The 13,953-nt window shown below is 50.8% G+C and overlaps 1 protein-coding gene across 2 annotated transcripts in view; it reads right to left on the reverse strand.

Moving 5' to 3' along the window:
- Positions 1-13,763, reverse strand: part of ARMH1 (armadillo-like helical domain containing 1) — a 49,895-nt gene extending 36,132 nt beyond the window's left edge. For both annotated transcript variants that reach the window (XM_027837924.1, XM_027837923.1), the window contains exons 1-2: positions 13,710-13,763; positions 2,017-2,244 (exon numbers count right to left, since the gene is read on the reverse strand). In XM_027837924.1, the coding sequence (XP_027693725.1) occupies positions 2,017-2,222 (206 nt within the window). In that variant the 5' untranslated portion in view covers positions 2,223-2,244; positions 13,710-13,763. The remainder of the gene's footprint in view (positions 1-2,016; positions 2,245-13,709) is intronic.
- Between the last annotated feature and the right edge of the window lie 190 nt (positions 13,764-13,953).

Consider the following 13,953-nt stretch of genomic DNA (forward strand, 5'->3'; position numbering starts at 1 on the left):
CCCCCCCCCCCCCCCCCCCCCCGCCATGACCCCTCCCCCCCGGCCTGACTAACCTGGCCCCCACATTTGTCCAGTGTCTGCAGGTTCATAAAGTGCTATTCTATTACACACCCCATTTAAAGAGGAGAAAATTAAGGCCAGGAGAGGGGGTGCTTGTCACATGACTAATCAGTCTGAGGGCACCCCTGCCCCAGGGCCCCAGGCTCCCCCTTCCCAGGAGTTTGTGACATCCCCCACCTCCCAGTCACAGAGCCCCAGAAGCTCTCGGTTGGAAGGGACCTCTGGGGGCATCTGAACAAGAATAATCATATCTCCAACATGCCTGTTAAGTGTGGAGACCTCCAGGGAGGAGGAGCTCACTACCTTGCAGGGACACACAGTACTTCAGATGCTGTGGGTCCTCTCCCATCAAAGGGGATAGCCCCCCAATTCCTCTCCACAGGAGATGGCTTCATGGGCTGCATTGGCCAACAAAACTTACTCCCTGCTGGCCAAGCCCAGCTAGATTCAGGACTCATTGGGTAAGAGCTGGTGGGGACCTTCTGGAGGTAAGCTTTCTTGTCCATGGCTGGGCTGGGCCTTGGAGCACAGACACCCAGAGCTGAAGCTTTTCCAGCTAACGGACCTGCCAGAACTTGAAAATCTTTGGGGAGGTCCTGAAGGAGAGGGGCTTTTTTCCTCCCTTATCCCATTTCTAGGCCTTCCCTGTAGCCCCCGGCACTATCCATCACCCCCTCCAGACAGACCCTCTCTCTGTTCTGGTTTCTCCTGCCTCTGCTCTCCCCACCTGACTGACCCATGCTGCTCAGATTCCTTTTCTGGGTCGTTCTCCACATCATGCCCCTAACATCACCACCAGGTGCAGGCTCCTTATCACCTCTCATCAGCAATCCTGCTGCTTGGCTTCTAAGCCCATCCATTTTTTTTGAGGGTCATAAGTTGGCATTTATTACTTAAGTTGAAGAACAGGTTATAAAGGGGGTGGAGGGGAGCCCTAGGGGAGAGGGAAGAAGGGAGGAGACAGGGAGATGAGAGCCTCTCCTGTGTCTGCTCCAGACAGGGTTGATCCTGATTTCTGAGCCTTGGTCCAGGGCACACAATGAAGCACACGATAAGATGAGGTTCCAGGGGCTACAGGTTTAGGAAACATCAAGAGGTGGCCGAGGTAACACATCCAACCAGGGGTGGGGGCTGGGATTCTCCTTGGATGCCAGTCCATTTTCTACTCAGCCGTCAAAAGCAATCTTCTTAAACTTAAGCACAGGTCTAGGGGCAGCGAGGTGGCGCCACAGCGCACAGAAAGCCAAGCCTGAAGTCAGGATGACTCCTTTTCATGAGTTCAAATCCAGACGCAGACACTTAGCAGCTGTGTGACCCTGGGCAAGTCACTTAACCCTGTTTGCCTCAGTTTCCTCATCTGTAAAATGAGCCGGAGAAGGAAATGGCAAACCACTCCAGTATCTCTGGCAAAAAAACCCCAAATGGGGTCACGGAGAGTTGGCTATGACTGGAATGACTGAACAAGACCATGTAATCCCCCCCACAAACCCTCCTCACCCCCTTTTACTCAGTAAACTCCAGTGGCTCCCTGGATCTTCCGGAGCAAATACAAAAATATAAAATTCTCTGTTTGGCCTTCAAAGCCCTGCATGACCTGGCCCCTCCTGCCTTTCCAGGCTTCTCCCACCTGACTCCCCTCCATGTACTCTGATCCAGTGGAGCTTAGCACAGTGCCTGGCACAGAGGGGGTGCTTACTAAAGGCTCCCTCCAACTGAGGAAGAATATTGGGGGGCACTCTGCTGCAGCATCCCCACCCCCAACTTCCTTTCAAGGCCTCCTGCAGAGCACCATCACGGATGCTTCAGAGCACAATGCCTGGTACACAGTAGGCGCTAAATAAATGTCTATTGAATTGAATTGGATTGCATGGCAGGCTCTGGCAGTGGCGCACAAGGCTGGTGTCCAGGTTCCCCCACACCCCCTCTCAGGCACCAGAGCCAGCCTGCAAAGGATACGTGAGCCGTAGCCACGTGGTCAGCCGCACCAGGAACAAGCTGGCCCCTTGGGAGAACTCCTGCTCCAGCTCCGGGGCTGTCTTGCCCCAGTTGAATCTGATGAACTTGTCCAGGACGCGGCTTCTGGCGACCTTGCCGGCGTCGTCCCACTCTTGGAGGAAGCTCATCAGCCGGCTGATGGCTGCTTGCTCCTTGATGGAGGTCATGGGCCTGGAGCCTGCGGCCGACCTGCGGCCAAAGGGAGGTGAGCCTGTGAGCCGGCTGGGCAGACCTGGGCCAGGCACCACCTGGGCACCCAGCATCCAGCCTCCGAAGGGCCGCCCCATTTACGCTGTGGGCCCCTGCCACTCCGCACCGGGCTCCTACAGACAGGTGTGCACACAGGGCGGGTGGGAGAGGGGCTTCCCTGGGCCTCGCCTGCGCGCAGCCTTGCACGGTTTCCTGGCTTTCCCCATCCCCTCTTTTCTTTTTCTTTTTCCCTCTGAAGAAGTGCATCTCGGAGCAGGGCTGGGGGAAAAGTTTCTGTTTCCTGGCTGGTTTAATGGGCTGTGGCTTGTAGGAGGCTGTGTCCTTGGCAGAGTGTTTTCAGTGTATCCTTTGGGGGAGGGAAGGTCTAAAATAAACCCGTTTTCCAAAAATAGTTGTGATGGAAAGTGTTATTACCCATAACCAATGTTAGTGGTGATGGGTGTGAGGCGGGCGCTCCTCTTGTGTCGAACAGACGACTCAAAGTCATATTTCACATTACCGCGGGCCTGCCGGTGATTTACAGAATATTTGGGCAACATTCCTCGCAGGGGCTCCGGTTGGTATGGAAGGAACAGCTTGTGTGCAGGGAAGACGCGCACTGCACTGAGACCGCTCCGCCTTGAATTTACAGCCCCATAAACTGCCTCTGCACCCTCACCAGAGATCTAGTTAAAAGGACTTTACCGTCTGAAACACCCTAAAATTGATTCTAAATGAACATTTCCTTCCGCGTATTTGAGATATTGATGGGGTCCTGCTCTCAGCATTTTATTCAGGAGCAGTGATCTGCCCTGTGTGGAGGCATTGTGGGTGCACGGTCACCTGTCCTTTCCAGGCACAACTCTGTGCCCTCCTCCTGCCCAGAGGACACTCTGGAGTGAAGGGGGGAGAAGCCTGAGAGTAGCGGACAATGGGCCCCCCTGAATGCAGGCAAGAAAGCCCTCAGATGTGCCTGGAGGCACATGCCTGCGCAGAGAAGACTGGGCAGCCCCCAGTCACCTTGAAAAGTGGCTTTCAGGCAGGTGTGGCCGGGCCCCATCAAGTGAGAGCTGGTGGAACAATATTCTCAGCATCCCCCACCCCCCACAGCTGGAAAGGCCCTGCCTGCCCCCTGTCCCCTTCTTCAGGAAAGAAACTGACAGAAGTGGAGAGGCAGACCCCGGATTTGGACGACTCCGGAGGCCACGCGTGCAGACCCAAGCCAGAGCAAGAAGACTGTCCGGAACATCCCTGCTGGGGGTGGGCCAGCCCAGGCCCACCACCTCCCTGGCTGCTGACCCCCTCTGCTCTCGCATGACTCTCAGGCACCTGCTGTCTGCGATGCTGAGCAAGTGATCCCAGTCTCTTGCCTCAGTTCCCCATCTGTGAAATGGGACTAGAGCTCCCATTCAGACAAGGCTCGAAGGTTTGCTGAGTGCTTACACCTGTTGTTTGGCTGACTCCTCCCCACGAGCCTGTGGAGCGGGAGCGTCTGTGATAGGAGTCCTAGTGCTGGGGCTCCTGGGGAGGGGTCAGTGAGAGAGCTGGGCGGGTAGTGCTCTGCAAACCTCATCTGCAGCACATCCATCTGGTTGTTAGGAAGCTTCTCCTGACATCCAGCCCTGGTCGGACTCTGCAGCCTCCCTCGTGGTTCTCGGTTCTGCCCTGTCCCCTTGCCTGGACTGCCCTCCCGCCTCACCTTGGCTTCCTTCAGGTCTCCGCTACAATCTCCTCTTTGGGGACGGCTGGGTGGTGCCACGGTGCATAGAGCGCTGGGCTTGGAGTCGAGAAGACTCATCTCCCTGAGTTCAAATCCAGCCTCAGACACTTCCTAGCGGTGTGACCCTGGACAAGTCACTTCACCCTGTCTGCCTCAGTTTCCTCATCCGTCAAATAAGCTGGAGAAGGACATGGCAAAGCACTCCAGTCTCTTTACCAAGAAGACGCCAAATGGGGTCATGAAGACTCAGACAGGCCTGAAGCGACTCAAACAAAAACCTCTTCTGCAGCAGCCACGCTTTCCCAGCCCTTCTCAGCGCTGGTGCCGGCCCTCTGCCGATTAGCTCCAGTTTATCCCTTCTCTACCTTGTTGGTGTATAAGTGTGTGTGTGTGTGTGTGTGTGTGTGTGGTCTCTTCCCGTTAGACTGTGAGCTCCTGCAAGGGCCTGTTTTTTGCCTTTCTTTGTTAACTCCAGGCTTTAGCACAGGCTTGGCACATAGTAGGCACTTAACAAAAGCTAGCTGACTGAGTGGGAGGGTGAAGGCTGAGAAGTCTGAATTTTCCAGGCGAGCCAGGAGAAGGGAGGGGTCAGGAATGGGAATGGGGAGTCAGGAGGCAGGTGACGCCGGCTGCCTAGGGTTCTGAATCACGTCAGCTTCCATGTGCACACTTCTGGAGAGCTCAGTGACCTGGGGATCAGGGAGACGGATGGCTGACTCACACCAGGGAGACAGGCCTGCTCTCTATTCCTGGCCGGGCAGGGACCTCCGCTCTGATCCTGGGGCCCGAGGAAGGTCAGGCTCTTGGCTGAGGGCCTCAAGGTGACCTTCAGACATCAAGAGCCACGTGTACTTCTGGAGTACTGGGAAGCTTCCACTTGTCTCCTTGCTAAACCCAGGTGCCCTATGGTGGAGACAACGTTATCAACCTCATTTCATAGAGGAGGCAAGAAAGTTCCCTTCAGCGAGGGGCAGGGGCTTGTGGAAAGTTGTCATAAGTCACAAAACCAGGAATCCAACCCAGATGCACGTAGAAACGGACCTTTCCTTCCCACTTCCACAGCTTCCACCCTGGCCTGGGCCCTGTGTGACCTCACATCTTCTCACGTCTTCCAGTGCCACAGGATTATAGCTTTAGAGCTGGCTGAGGAGTCCAACTCCTCATTTTAGATACTGGGGCCTCTTTGAGTCATAGCTTTGCTGATACCGTTTCATTACAGCTATTTATGAGAGGTGGTAATTTTTCCAAGTTCCAAGTTCCACATGACTGAGTACTGGAATAGGAGCAGGGAAGGTGATAACCCTACTGTTCTCAGACTTGTTGGGAGGTGTAGCAGCTCTTTTCCTCTATTTCCTTTTTCTAGGTCTTGCACAGGTGAACGAACCATTCTTTTAATTTAAGCTTCAGCTGCAGGAAACTCTGTTGTGCTATTCTGCAGGGATGGTGGACCACTTTTCTAGATTTCTTTTGACTCACGTTTCTATTTCAAAGTTCCTACTCAGCTCTGGTCTTTTCATCACAAGGGCCTGAAAGTCCTTTGTTCCATCAAAAGTCTATTTTTACCTCCAGTAAGATTATACTCATCTTTGTAGGGTAAGCTGTTCTTGGTTCTAAGCCTATATCTTTTGCATTGGGAAGACTGTATTCCAAGATCTCCTCTCATTCAAAAAGTAGCAGCTGCCAAGTCTTGTGTGATTCTGACTGTGGTCCCTTGATACGGGACCTGCTTCTTTTTGGATGCTTGCAGTATTTTTCCCTTCGTGTAGGAGCTTTGGATTTTGGCTATGACATTCCTGGGACTTTTTCCTTTTGGAAGGTGGATTGGTGGGTTCTATCTTTACACTATTGTCTGGTTCTAACAGATCTAGGCAGTTTACATTTATAATTTCTTAAACTACAATGTCCAGGTTTTTAAAATCATGATTTTCAGGGAGTCCAGGGATTCTTAAATCATCTCTCTTTGGTCTGTTGGTGAGGTTAGTTGTTTTTTGATAGCATATCTTAGTGTTTTGTTCTATTTTTTCAATCATTTAGTTTTGTTCTAATATTTCTAGCTGTCTCATTGAGTCGATTTGTTTGGTCTTCCGGTTTTCAGGGATTCTTTCTTACTTTTTTGTCTTCTTACCCCATGCTGCCCTCCACACACTCTACTATCCAGGGACACTGCTGTCCTTGCTGCTCCTCATACAAGACAATGCATCTCCTAACTCCATGCCTTTGCACTAGAAGTCCCTTATGCCCAGAATGCCTTCCCTCATAATCTTTGTGTCTTAGCTTCTCTGGTTCCCTTCAAGACTTAGTTCAAATCTCATCTTCTTCGGGGGGCCTCTCTTGGTCCCTCCCACTGTTAGTGTCTTTCCTCACAGATTACCTCCCACTTACACTATCTATAGTGTATATATACATGATTGTTTGCCCAAAGTCTCTCCCGCTAGAATGTGAGCTCCTTGAGGTCAGGGACTGTTTTTGCCTTTATTTAGAATAATTACGTGATGCAGTACATATAGTGCTGGACCTAGAATCCAAAGACAGTTCAAATCAGGCCTCTGACAGTTACTAGCTGTGTGGCCCTTGGAAAGTCTGTTAACCTCTGTCTGACTCAATTTCCTTATCTGGAAAATGGGGTTAATAATAGGACCTACCTCTCAGGGTTGATGTGAGGTTAAAAAGAAATAATGTGCTTCGCAAACTTTAGAGTGCTATATAAATGCTAGCTGTTATCATTTATAATAAATTTCTTTGCACCTGCAGCATTTAATAAATTACTTCACACCTGCAGCAATTAGCACACAGTTAATAAATGCTTGTTGACTCTGATGCCAAATCTAGCCCCTTTTCCAGAGCACCAAAGAACCTCTTTACAAAGCTGCCAAAACAGTTTTCCACAGCCCTATTAAAAAACTTTCAGTGACTCCCCATTGCCCCCAAAGAAAACACAAAGTTAATTCAATATCCTCTTTAATCTGGCTCCAACCTACCCGTCGTGCCTCACCTGACACTACTCTCCTTCATGTGCGCTAAGATCCTCTTGGGAATCTGGCCCACTTGCTAGTCCCAGATCTCCACCTGCCAACTCTCTGGGCTGGAATGGACCTTTGCATATCAGCCTCCACCCCTCTCCATTGCAGGGGTGAGGCAGTGGGCGTGCCCCTTCTTGGAGGCTGTCCAACAAAGAGCACTTATTGGACACGTTCTAATGGAGATTCATGTTCAAATGTTGGTTGGACCAGACATCTCTGAGGCATTCTGTGAAATCTTTTTCCTTCTTGGGCCCATCCCAAATGTTCTTCCATCTGGAAGTGACCTGGTCCTTTGGTTAATCAGGCCCTTCTGCTGGCCTTCTTCGTAGCCCGCAGTCATGGTACAGCTTCCATGAGAATACATCTCCTGAGGGAGGCAAGCACCCACCGTTGTTAATTGATGTCCCCAAAGTGCCCAAGTACCCATTGGTGAGGTGCCTCTCGCCTCCTCTACTGTGGCATCTCTACTCATCTTCGCCCAGCTGGTCTCCCACTTTCCAAAGAAGCGATGGCGCTTCTACTGCCACAGTTACCACTTTTTAAGGTGAGGTAGACCCTAACGATCCCTTACACGTTGTCACTGCCCATTTCTGGAGCAGCATCCCTCACTTTGGGTTCCTCGTACTTTGTGTGATCCTCAAATACCATAAGAAGAAATCCAGAGGCTCTTGTCTAGATAGGTTTGTTGGAAAGTCCACGTTCCCACATGAGGTGTGGGGAGAGCTGCAAATGCACACCATGGATGACTGGCGCAAGGCCTGGAAGGTGTTTTACGACTGAGAGAAGGCAATAACCCTGCCGTTGGCAGCATTGTCATCGCTGGGCGCCAAGGACAAAGTCGGCACCGTGCGTGGTCAGTGACATTGTGACTGGAGCTAACGGCTCCTCTGTAAACACAAACGCTCTTTCGTCACAGCCAAATGGCATTCAATAAGGCGAGAGCATTTTTTTGAAATGTCAAAGAAATTATTTCCAATTTGGTGCTCACAACCAGAGACCCTAATGATCAGAGGAAATGAGAAACAAACAAATCAGCAGTAATGGGAAATGGCTTCTTGAAAGCAGGATTTAATTTATAGACAACTGATCACAACATGGAGTGTGCAGTAAAACCTGCTTCAATGGCTCCATTGGAAGGACTTGGAGGAAAGGAAACCAGAGCAAAGGCCTCATCGGGAGTGGCTGCCATCAGTTCACTGGAAAGAAGTTGGTTTGAAAAAGTCAAGCACATGAAATGAAAATCTGTCAAAACTGGTGTATTCTTGGTCTTCTGACCTTAGCAGAGTCCTGACCTTGGGGAAAGAAGGACCTAATTTTGTTTCTGTAGTCCCAAGCTCATAATCCAGAAGATGAGAAAACTGAGGCCTTGAGAAGAGAAGGGATTGATCCAACGTCTTGCAAGGGCTAAGTCCCTTCCCTAAATATTTGTGTGAGATTGCTTTCTCTCTTGGTCAATCTCCTTCCTGTCAGGTGGCTCCTTCTTAGTCTTCTTTGCTGGGCCATTCTCCCTACATCTCCTAACTGCAGGCAGCCACCCCCCAAAGGTCAGTCCTGGCCTTCTTCTCTTCTCCCTCACTGGGTGATCTCACCAGCTGCCATGAGTTCAATTATCTCTAGGCAGTGACTCCCATATTTATTGCTCTAGCCCTCACTTCTCTTCTCAGCTTATGTCCCACATCACCTACTGCCTATTGGATATTTCCAACAGGATGTTCTGTAGATGTCTCAAACTCAACATGTCTAAAAGTAAAACCTGAATCCTTCCCTTTTCCTTATTTTCCTGTTTCTATCTAGATCAACGCTATCCTCCTAGCCAACCAGTTTGGCAACGTTACACTCAACTCACCCCACATGTCCCTTCCAAATCTCTAGTAGGGGGCCTCTTCTCTCCATTCACACAGCAATCACTATACTTCAGTATCTCATCATCCCTCACCTGCACTGGCCTCCTAATTGATCGCCTTGCTTCCAGTCTCTCTCCTCTCCACTGCATCCAGTCTCATGGACCTCTTAGATTCTATGATAATAGCAAGGTGGGTGGGAATCATTGCCTTTCCATTTTGTTCATCCCTCCACCCATCAATCCCTCCATCCATCCATTAGAATGTGAGCTTCTTGAGAACAGGGGGAGGAGGCAACATATGATGAGAAAGCCAAATTACTACCTCAACCAACCGCCACCACCCGTCAATCTTGATGGAGATAGCAAGGATCCTGAATCCAAAATTCTTGGGAATAGCAATGCCCCCCAAATCATTAACCCTGCTTCTAGCCTGAGCCCCACTGCCGTAAATGAGGGGAGCAATCACTATGGAGAAGGGACCTACCTTGCTTGTCACCATCAGCAACTGCTGACCACTTTCCATGGGTGGGCAGCTAAACCCAAAAGTCCTAGGAGTAGCAGCACTCTTCCATTCTCCTTATCCCCCCATCCCAGACCACTGGCCAACCCAGCCCTTACAGCCAGCATTCCAGGAAGCAAGCCTGGTGAAGTGATGGCCTGACCAACGCTTCTGTGTGTGCTGTGGCCACAGCTACCTAAGACTCAAAAGAAAGGTCCCACCACCAGAGTCCTTGGCGTTGTCAACACCAGAAGCAGATAGGATTTTATCAGTGCACATGATGCTATATAAGAGGCATGACCATCTACTTCGCTGCTGCTGCACCCTAAGGACCATGGGACCTTTTCCTCTGACTTGTATAAAGCTGAAACCTTCCCTGTATGTTGTCTCCCCATTACAACGGACGTTCCTTGACAGCAGGCCTTGTCTTACTTCTCTATTTGTATCTCAGTGCTCAGTACGGTGACTACTTATTCGATGTTATTTCATTCATTCACTTCTTGTATCTCCAGCCCTTAACAGAGTGCTTGACACGCTCTAAGACCTTAATAAATTCTTGACTTTCCTTCATTGATTTCTTTGCATCTCCAGCACTTAGCACGGGGCCCGGCACCATCAGTCCTTAATGAACGCTCGCTAATTAACTAACTGATTCAACTGTAAGCTGTCTCTTCAGAGGTCCAGTGCTTCATGATCCCCGAAGACTTTGGGACCTGAGTCTGCTTCATCTCAGGAAGCATTAAACGTGGGGATGTTTCAGAGGTAGAGGTTTTCAGAAAGATTGCTGGAAAAATGTGGACGTGACGGAGGGGAGGTGGTGTCAGCTGCTGCGGCTGGTGGTTGGGGGGATTCTGTCTGAGAGCAGGGCTTCGTGTCCGACAGGGTTGGAGGCATTCCTGCTTTACCTCTACCTTTGAGATGCAGACTTGGACGTGGGAGCTTTGCCCCTAGGCCTTGGGCGGGTGAAAACAGCAGCAGCCAGTTCCTGACCCCTCATCTGTGAGATGACAGAGGCATCAGAAAGTAGCACCCTTCTTGTCATCTTTGGGGCAGTTCATCATGCCAACATGTACAACTTCCCTAGACTGACCACGGAAGGGCCAGGAGAAAGTTGGACTCATGGTCTTCTCTCTGGGGGCAGCGGTTGTGAGGAGATAGCATGATTTCTCCTAGGCTACAGGTGTTGGGAGCATTTACCATGACACTTTGATCTAAACTGTTTTTGTGTTTATTATGATGAGCAGTCATGCGGCAAATCCTGACTGACCTAAGAAAGGGAGCTTCAGTGGGTGGGGGCTCTGAGCATTATCATGAATATTTACTCTGTCACAACGGAAAGGAACTGTTATTGCAACAAACATTTATTAAGGGCCTACCATGTGCCAAGTTCTGCCTTGGGCACCGGGAGAAGATGCAAGTTCCTTGAGAGATCCCCCCCACTCCCCAAATCTGGCATCCTTCCCTAGAATCTTCCCTTAACCCCAATCCTTAAGTCCCTTTAGTATCCCCTCACCACACAATTGCAGGGATTCTTATGAAATCAGAATAGAACTTTTACAACTTCTCCCCTCCTCCTCTTGGATCTGACCCTGAGGCCAAAGAGAAGGACGCTCATCTCTGTTCCACGCGACACAGCCCTTCAGATACCTGAATACAGCTATTAGAATCTCTTCTCCAGGCTTAACTTGTCCAGCTCCTTCAGCTGATGCCCATATGACACAGGGCCCCAAACCCTTCGTTATCACGGCTGTCCTCCTCTGGACACTCCAGTTTACCAAGACCCTTCCAAAGCTGTGCAGCCCAGAACTGAACACAGGGTTGCAGAGGAGGCCTGATGAAGGCAGAATAGAGCAGGACTATCTCTCATCTTTTCCACAAGTCTGAGATACTTTATCAAAGGCTTCGCTCAAATAGAGGTACATCATGTCTGTGACCTTCCTTCCATTTACCTGACTCCAAATCCAATGCTCTCTCCACACGTCATTGTATTGGGAAGGTCAATAGGATATGCTCCTGATATTCTCTGTACGGTGGCAGAGCCGAGGACGAAATTTCCTAGGGCTTCATTTCCCATGATGCTTGGAGGCCAGAGAACAGTGCTCACTGGAAGAAATTCTCTGGACTGAATTTTCTAGAAGACTGCGTGTCTAGCCCAGGATAGTGGTCTCTATGGGCAAGGAGTCTGGCCAGGAATCTCTTGGAAAGTGAAAGGTTTAGAAAAGCCTGGAGAAGCCCAGGTGGCCAGCAGAGAGGGGGATGGCAAGTGGAGAGAGGAGGTTGAACAGGAGGGCCTGGCGCTGCTGAGCCATGAATATCCTGAAAGCCAGCTCCCAGCAGAATCTGGAGGCTTCTGGGACTGGGCCAAGGGGCTTCACTACATCACCCATCAGCTGCCCCCCCGGGGCGGGGGAGGGGGCCCCAAGAGTGAATGATGCATTTATTAAGCGCTTACTGTGTGCTAAGTGCTGGGGATACAAATAGAAAAGATGGTCCCTGACCCCCAGGAGCTCCCAGTCTAGTGAGGGAGACAACCCCTAGGGAAGGGTTCAGCTGCACGTCAGATGGAAAGGTCCCCTGGTCCTTAGGGTGTAACAGCCAAGCAGAGGGTTAGGCCTCTTCTTAGTGTCATTTCCACCAATAAAATGATAGTAGTTTCTGACACTGAGCCATCTGACAGGGCCAAGGACTTTGGTGACAAGAGTTTTTCTGGGTCCTCAGGCCCCTGCAGGAGCATTTACCAGGCTACATCTCCACAGGGGGATGGCTGCAGGCAGTGGGCAGGAAGCACTCTATTCCCAAGGCTCTTGGGGTCAGCATCTTGGGCTCTGTCCATCAGGGCCTGAGGGGAAATGGGGGTCAAGGTGGTGCTGGTGCACATGCTGCCTCATGTGTGTCTCTCAGGCTTCCTGGCTCCTTGGAGCCAGGCTCCAAGTCCTAGTATTAAGGGAGATTGGGAAAGGATTTCTGTTAAAGGTGGGATTTCAGGGTAAATGTGGCTGAGAAAGATCCTACTGCTCGATTCCCACATCACCTCTCCCCTGGACTTCTGAAAACAGCCTCCTCCCTGGCCTCCCTGCCTCCAGACATTTCTCAAATCCATCCTCCTCCACTCAGTTGCCAAACTAATATTCCTAAAACACAGGTCTGGCCCATGTCACCTCATTGCTCAGCAAACCTCTATTGCCTCTAGCTGGATCAAATACAAACTCCTCTATTGACGTTTAAAGCCTTTCATGGCCCGACTCCCAGCTACCTAACTGGGCTCATCATTCATTACTCCCTTTTTAGCCCCCTTTGAGCTGAGGCAAGCTGACTTTCTTGCTATTTCTCACAGGAGTCAGTCAGTTAATAAACACTGATTAAGCACTTACCGTGTGCCTGACACTGTGCTAAGTGCTGGGGTTATAAAGAAAGGCCAAAGACAGTCCCTGCCCTCAAGGAGCACATGCTCTAACGGGGGAGACAATAAGCAAATATATGTACAGACGAGCTATAGCCAGGACAAATAAGAAACAGAGGGAAGGAACTAGTATTAAGGGAGAATGGGAAAGGATTCCTGTAAAAGGTGGGATTTTGCTGGAACTTGAGAGAAGCCAGGAGGCACAGATGAAGAGGGAAAGCCTTCCAGTCTTGGAGGAGAGCCAGAGGAAATCCCCAGATGACAGAGGGAGTGTTTTGTATGTGGAATAGCAAAAACCAGAGAAACTGGATCAGAATATGTGTGTGTTGTAAGGTGTACGGACGGGAAAGATGGGGAGGTGCTATATGGCACTTCGTTTCCTGCCTCCAGGCACGGTGGCAGGCTGTGCACCCTGCCTGGAATGCTCTCCCTCCTCATCTCTGTCGCTTGGCTTCAAGTCCAAGATAAAATCACAACTTCTACGCCTTTCCTGATCCCTCTTGATTCTAGTCTCCCCTCTATTGATTATTTCCAATTTATCCTATACAAGGCTTATTTGTACACAGTTGTCTGCATATTGTCTCCCCCTTAGACTGTGAGCTCCTTGAGGGCAAGGACTGTCTTTTGCCTCTTTTTGCATCCCCAGTGCTAAGCATAGAGCCTGGTATACAGTAGGCGTTTAATCAATGCTTGTTGTCCGACTGAGTTATTCACGTTGCTGCTTCTCGGTCTTAATTAAACACTTTTGCAGTTGGATTTTCGGCTCCCACAGTCTGAGGAGATTGGGCCTAGCCCAATGTCTGAGCCTCAGTTTCCCGCTCTGTACAAGGGGCTGGAGTTGGCGGGGAGTTCCCGTTGGGTCCCGTTTGCTTTCTGCCCTCCTCCCCTCCACCTCCGTCAGCCCGGGCGCAGCAGCGAGCGGAGAGAACAGACTGAGGCCGCCCCCGCAGCCCCAATCCCGGAGAGCCCCCACATCTGCTTACCTCACCCTCTCGACGGTAAGCCTTCCGATGGGCACTCCTCCTCACCAATCCGTGGTTTCGCTGCCAGGCAGCAGCCAATGGCGAAGCGCTCTGGGCCTCTGGGGCGGGACGCCGTGACGTCAGGGGGCGAGTGGGCGCAGTTGCTATGGCTGCGGACGCGACGGCCCGAGCAGGGGCGGAGTGGGGCCGTTGCCATGAAGCCCGGGCAGGTCACAGTGCGTTTCTGGTTTCTGATTGGGTAATT

The sequence above is a fragment of the Vombatus ursinus genome, unplaced genomic scaffold, assembly GCF_900497805.2.
Source record: "Vombatus ursinus unplaced genomic scaffold, bare-nosed wombat genome assembly UNPS02014825.1, whole genome shotgun sequence".
In the NCBI taxonomy this organism is placed as follows: Eukaryota; Metazoa; Chordata; class Mammalia; order Diprotodontia; family Vombatidae; genus Vombatus; species Vombatus ursinus.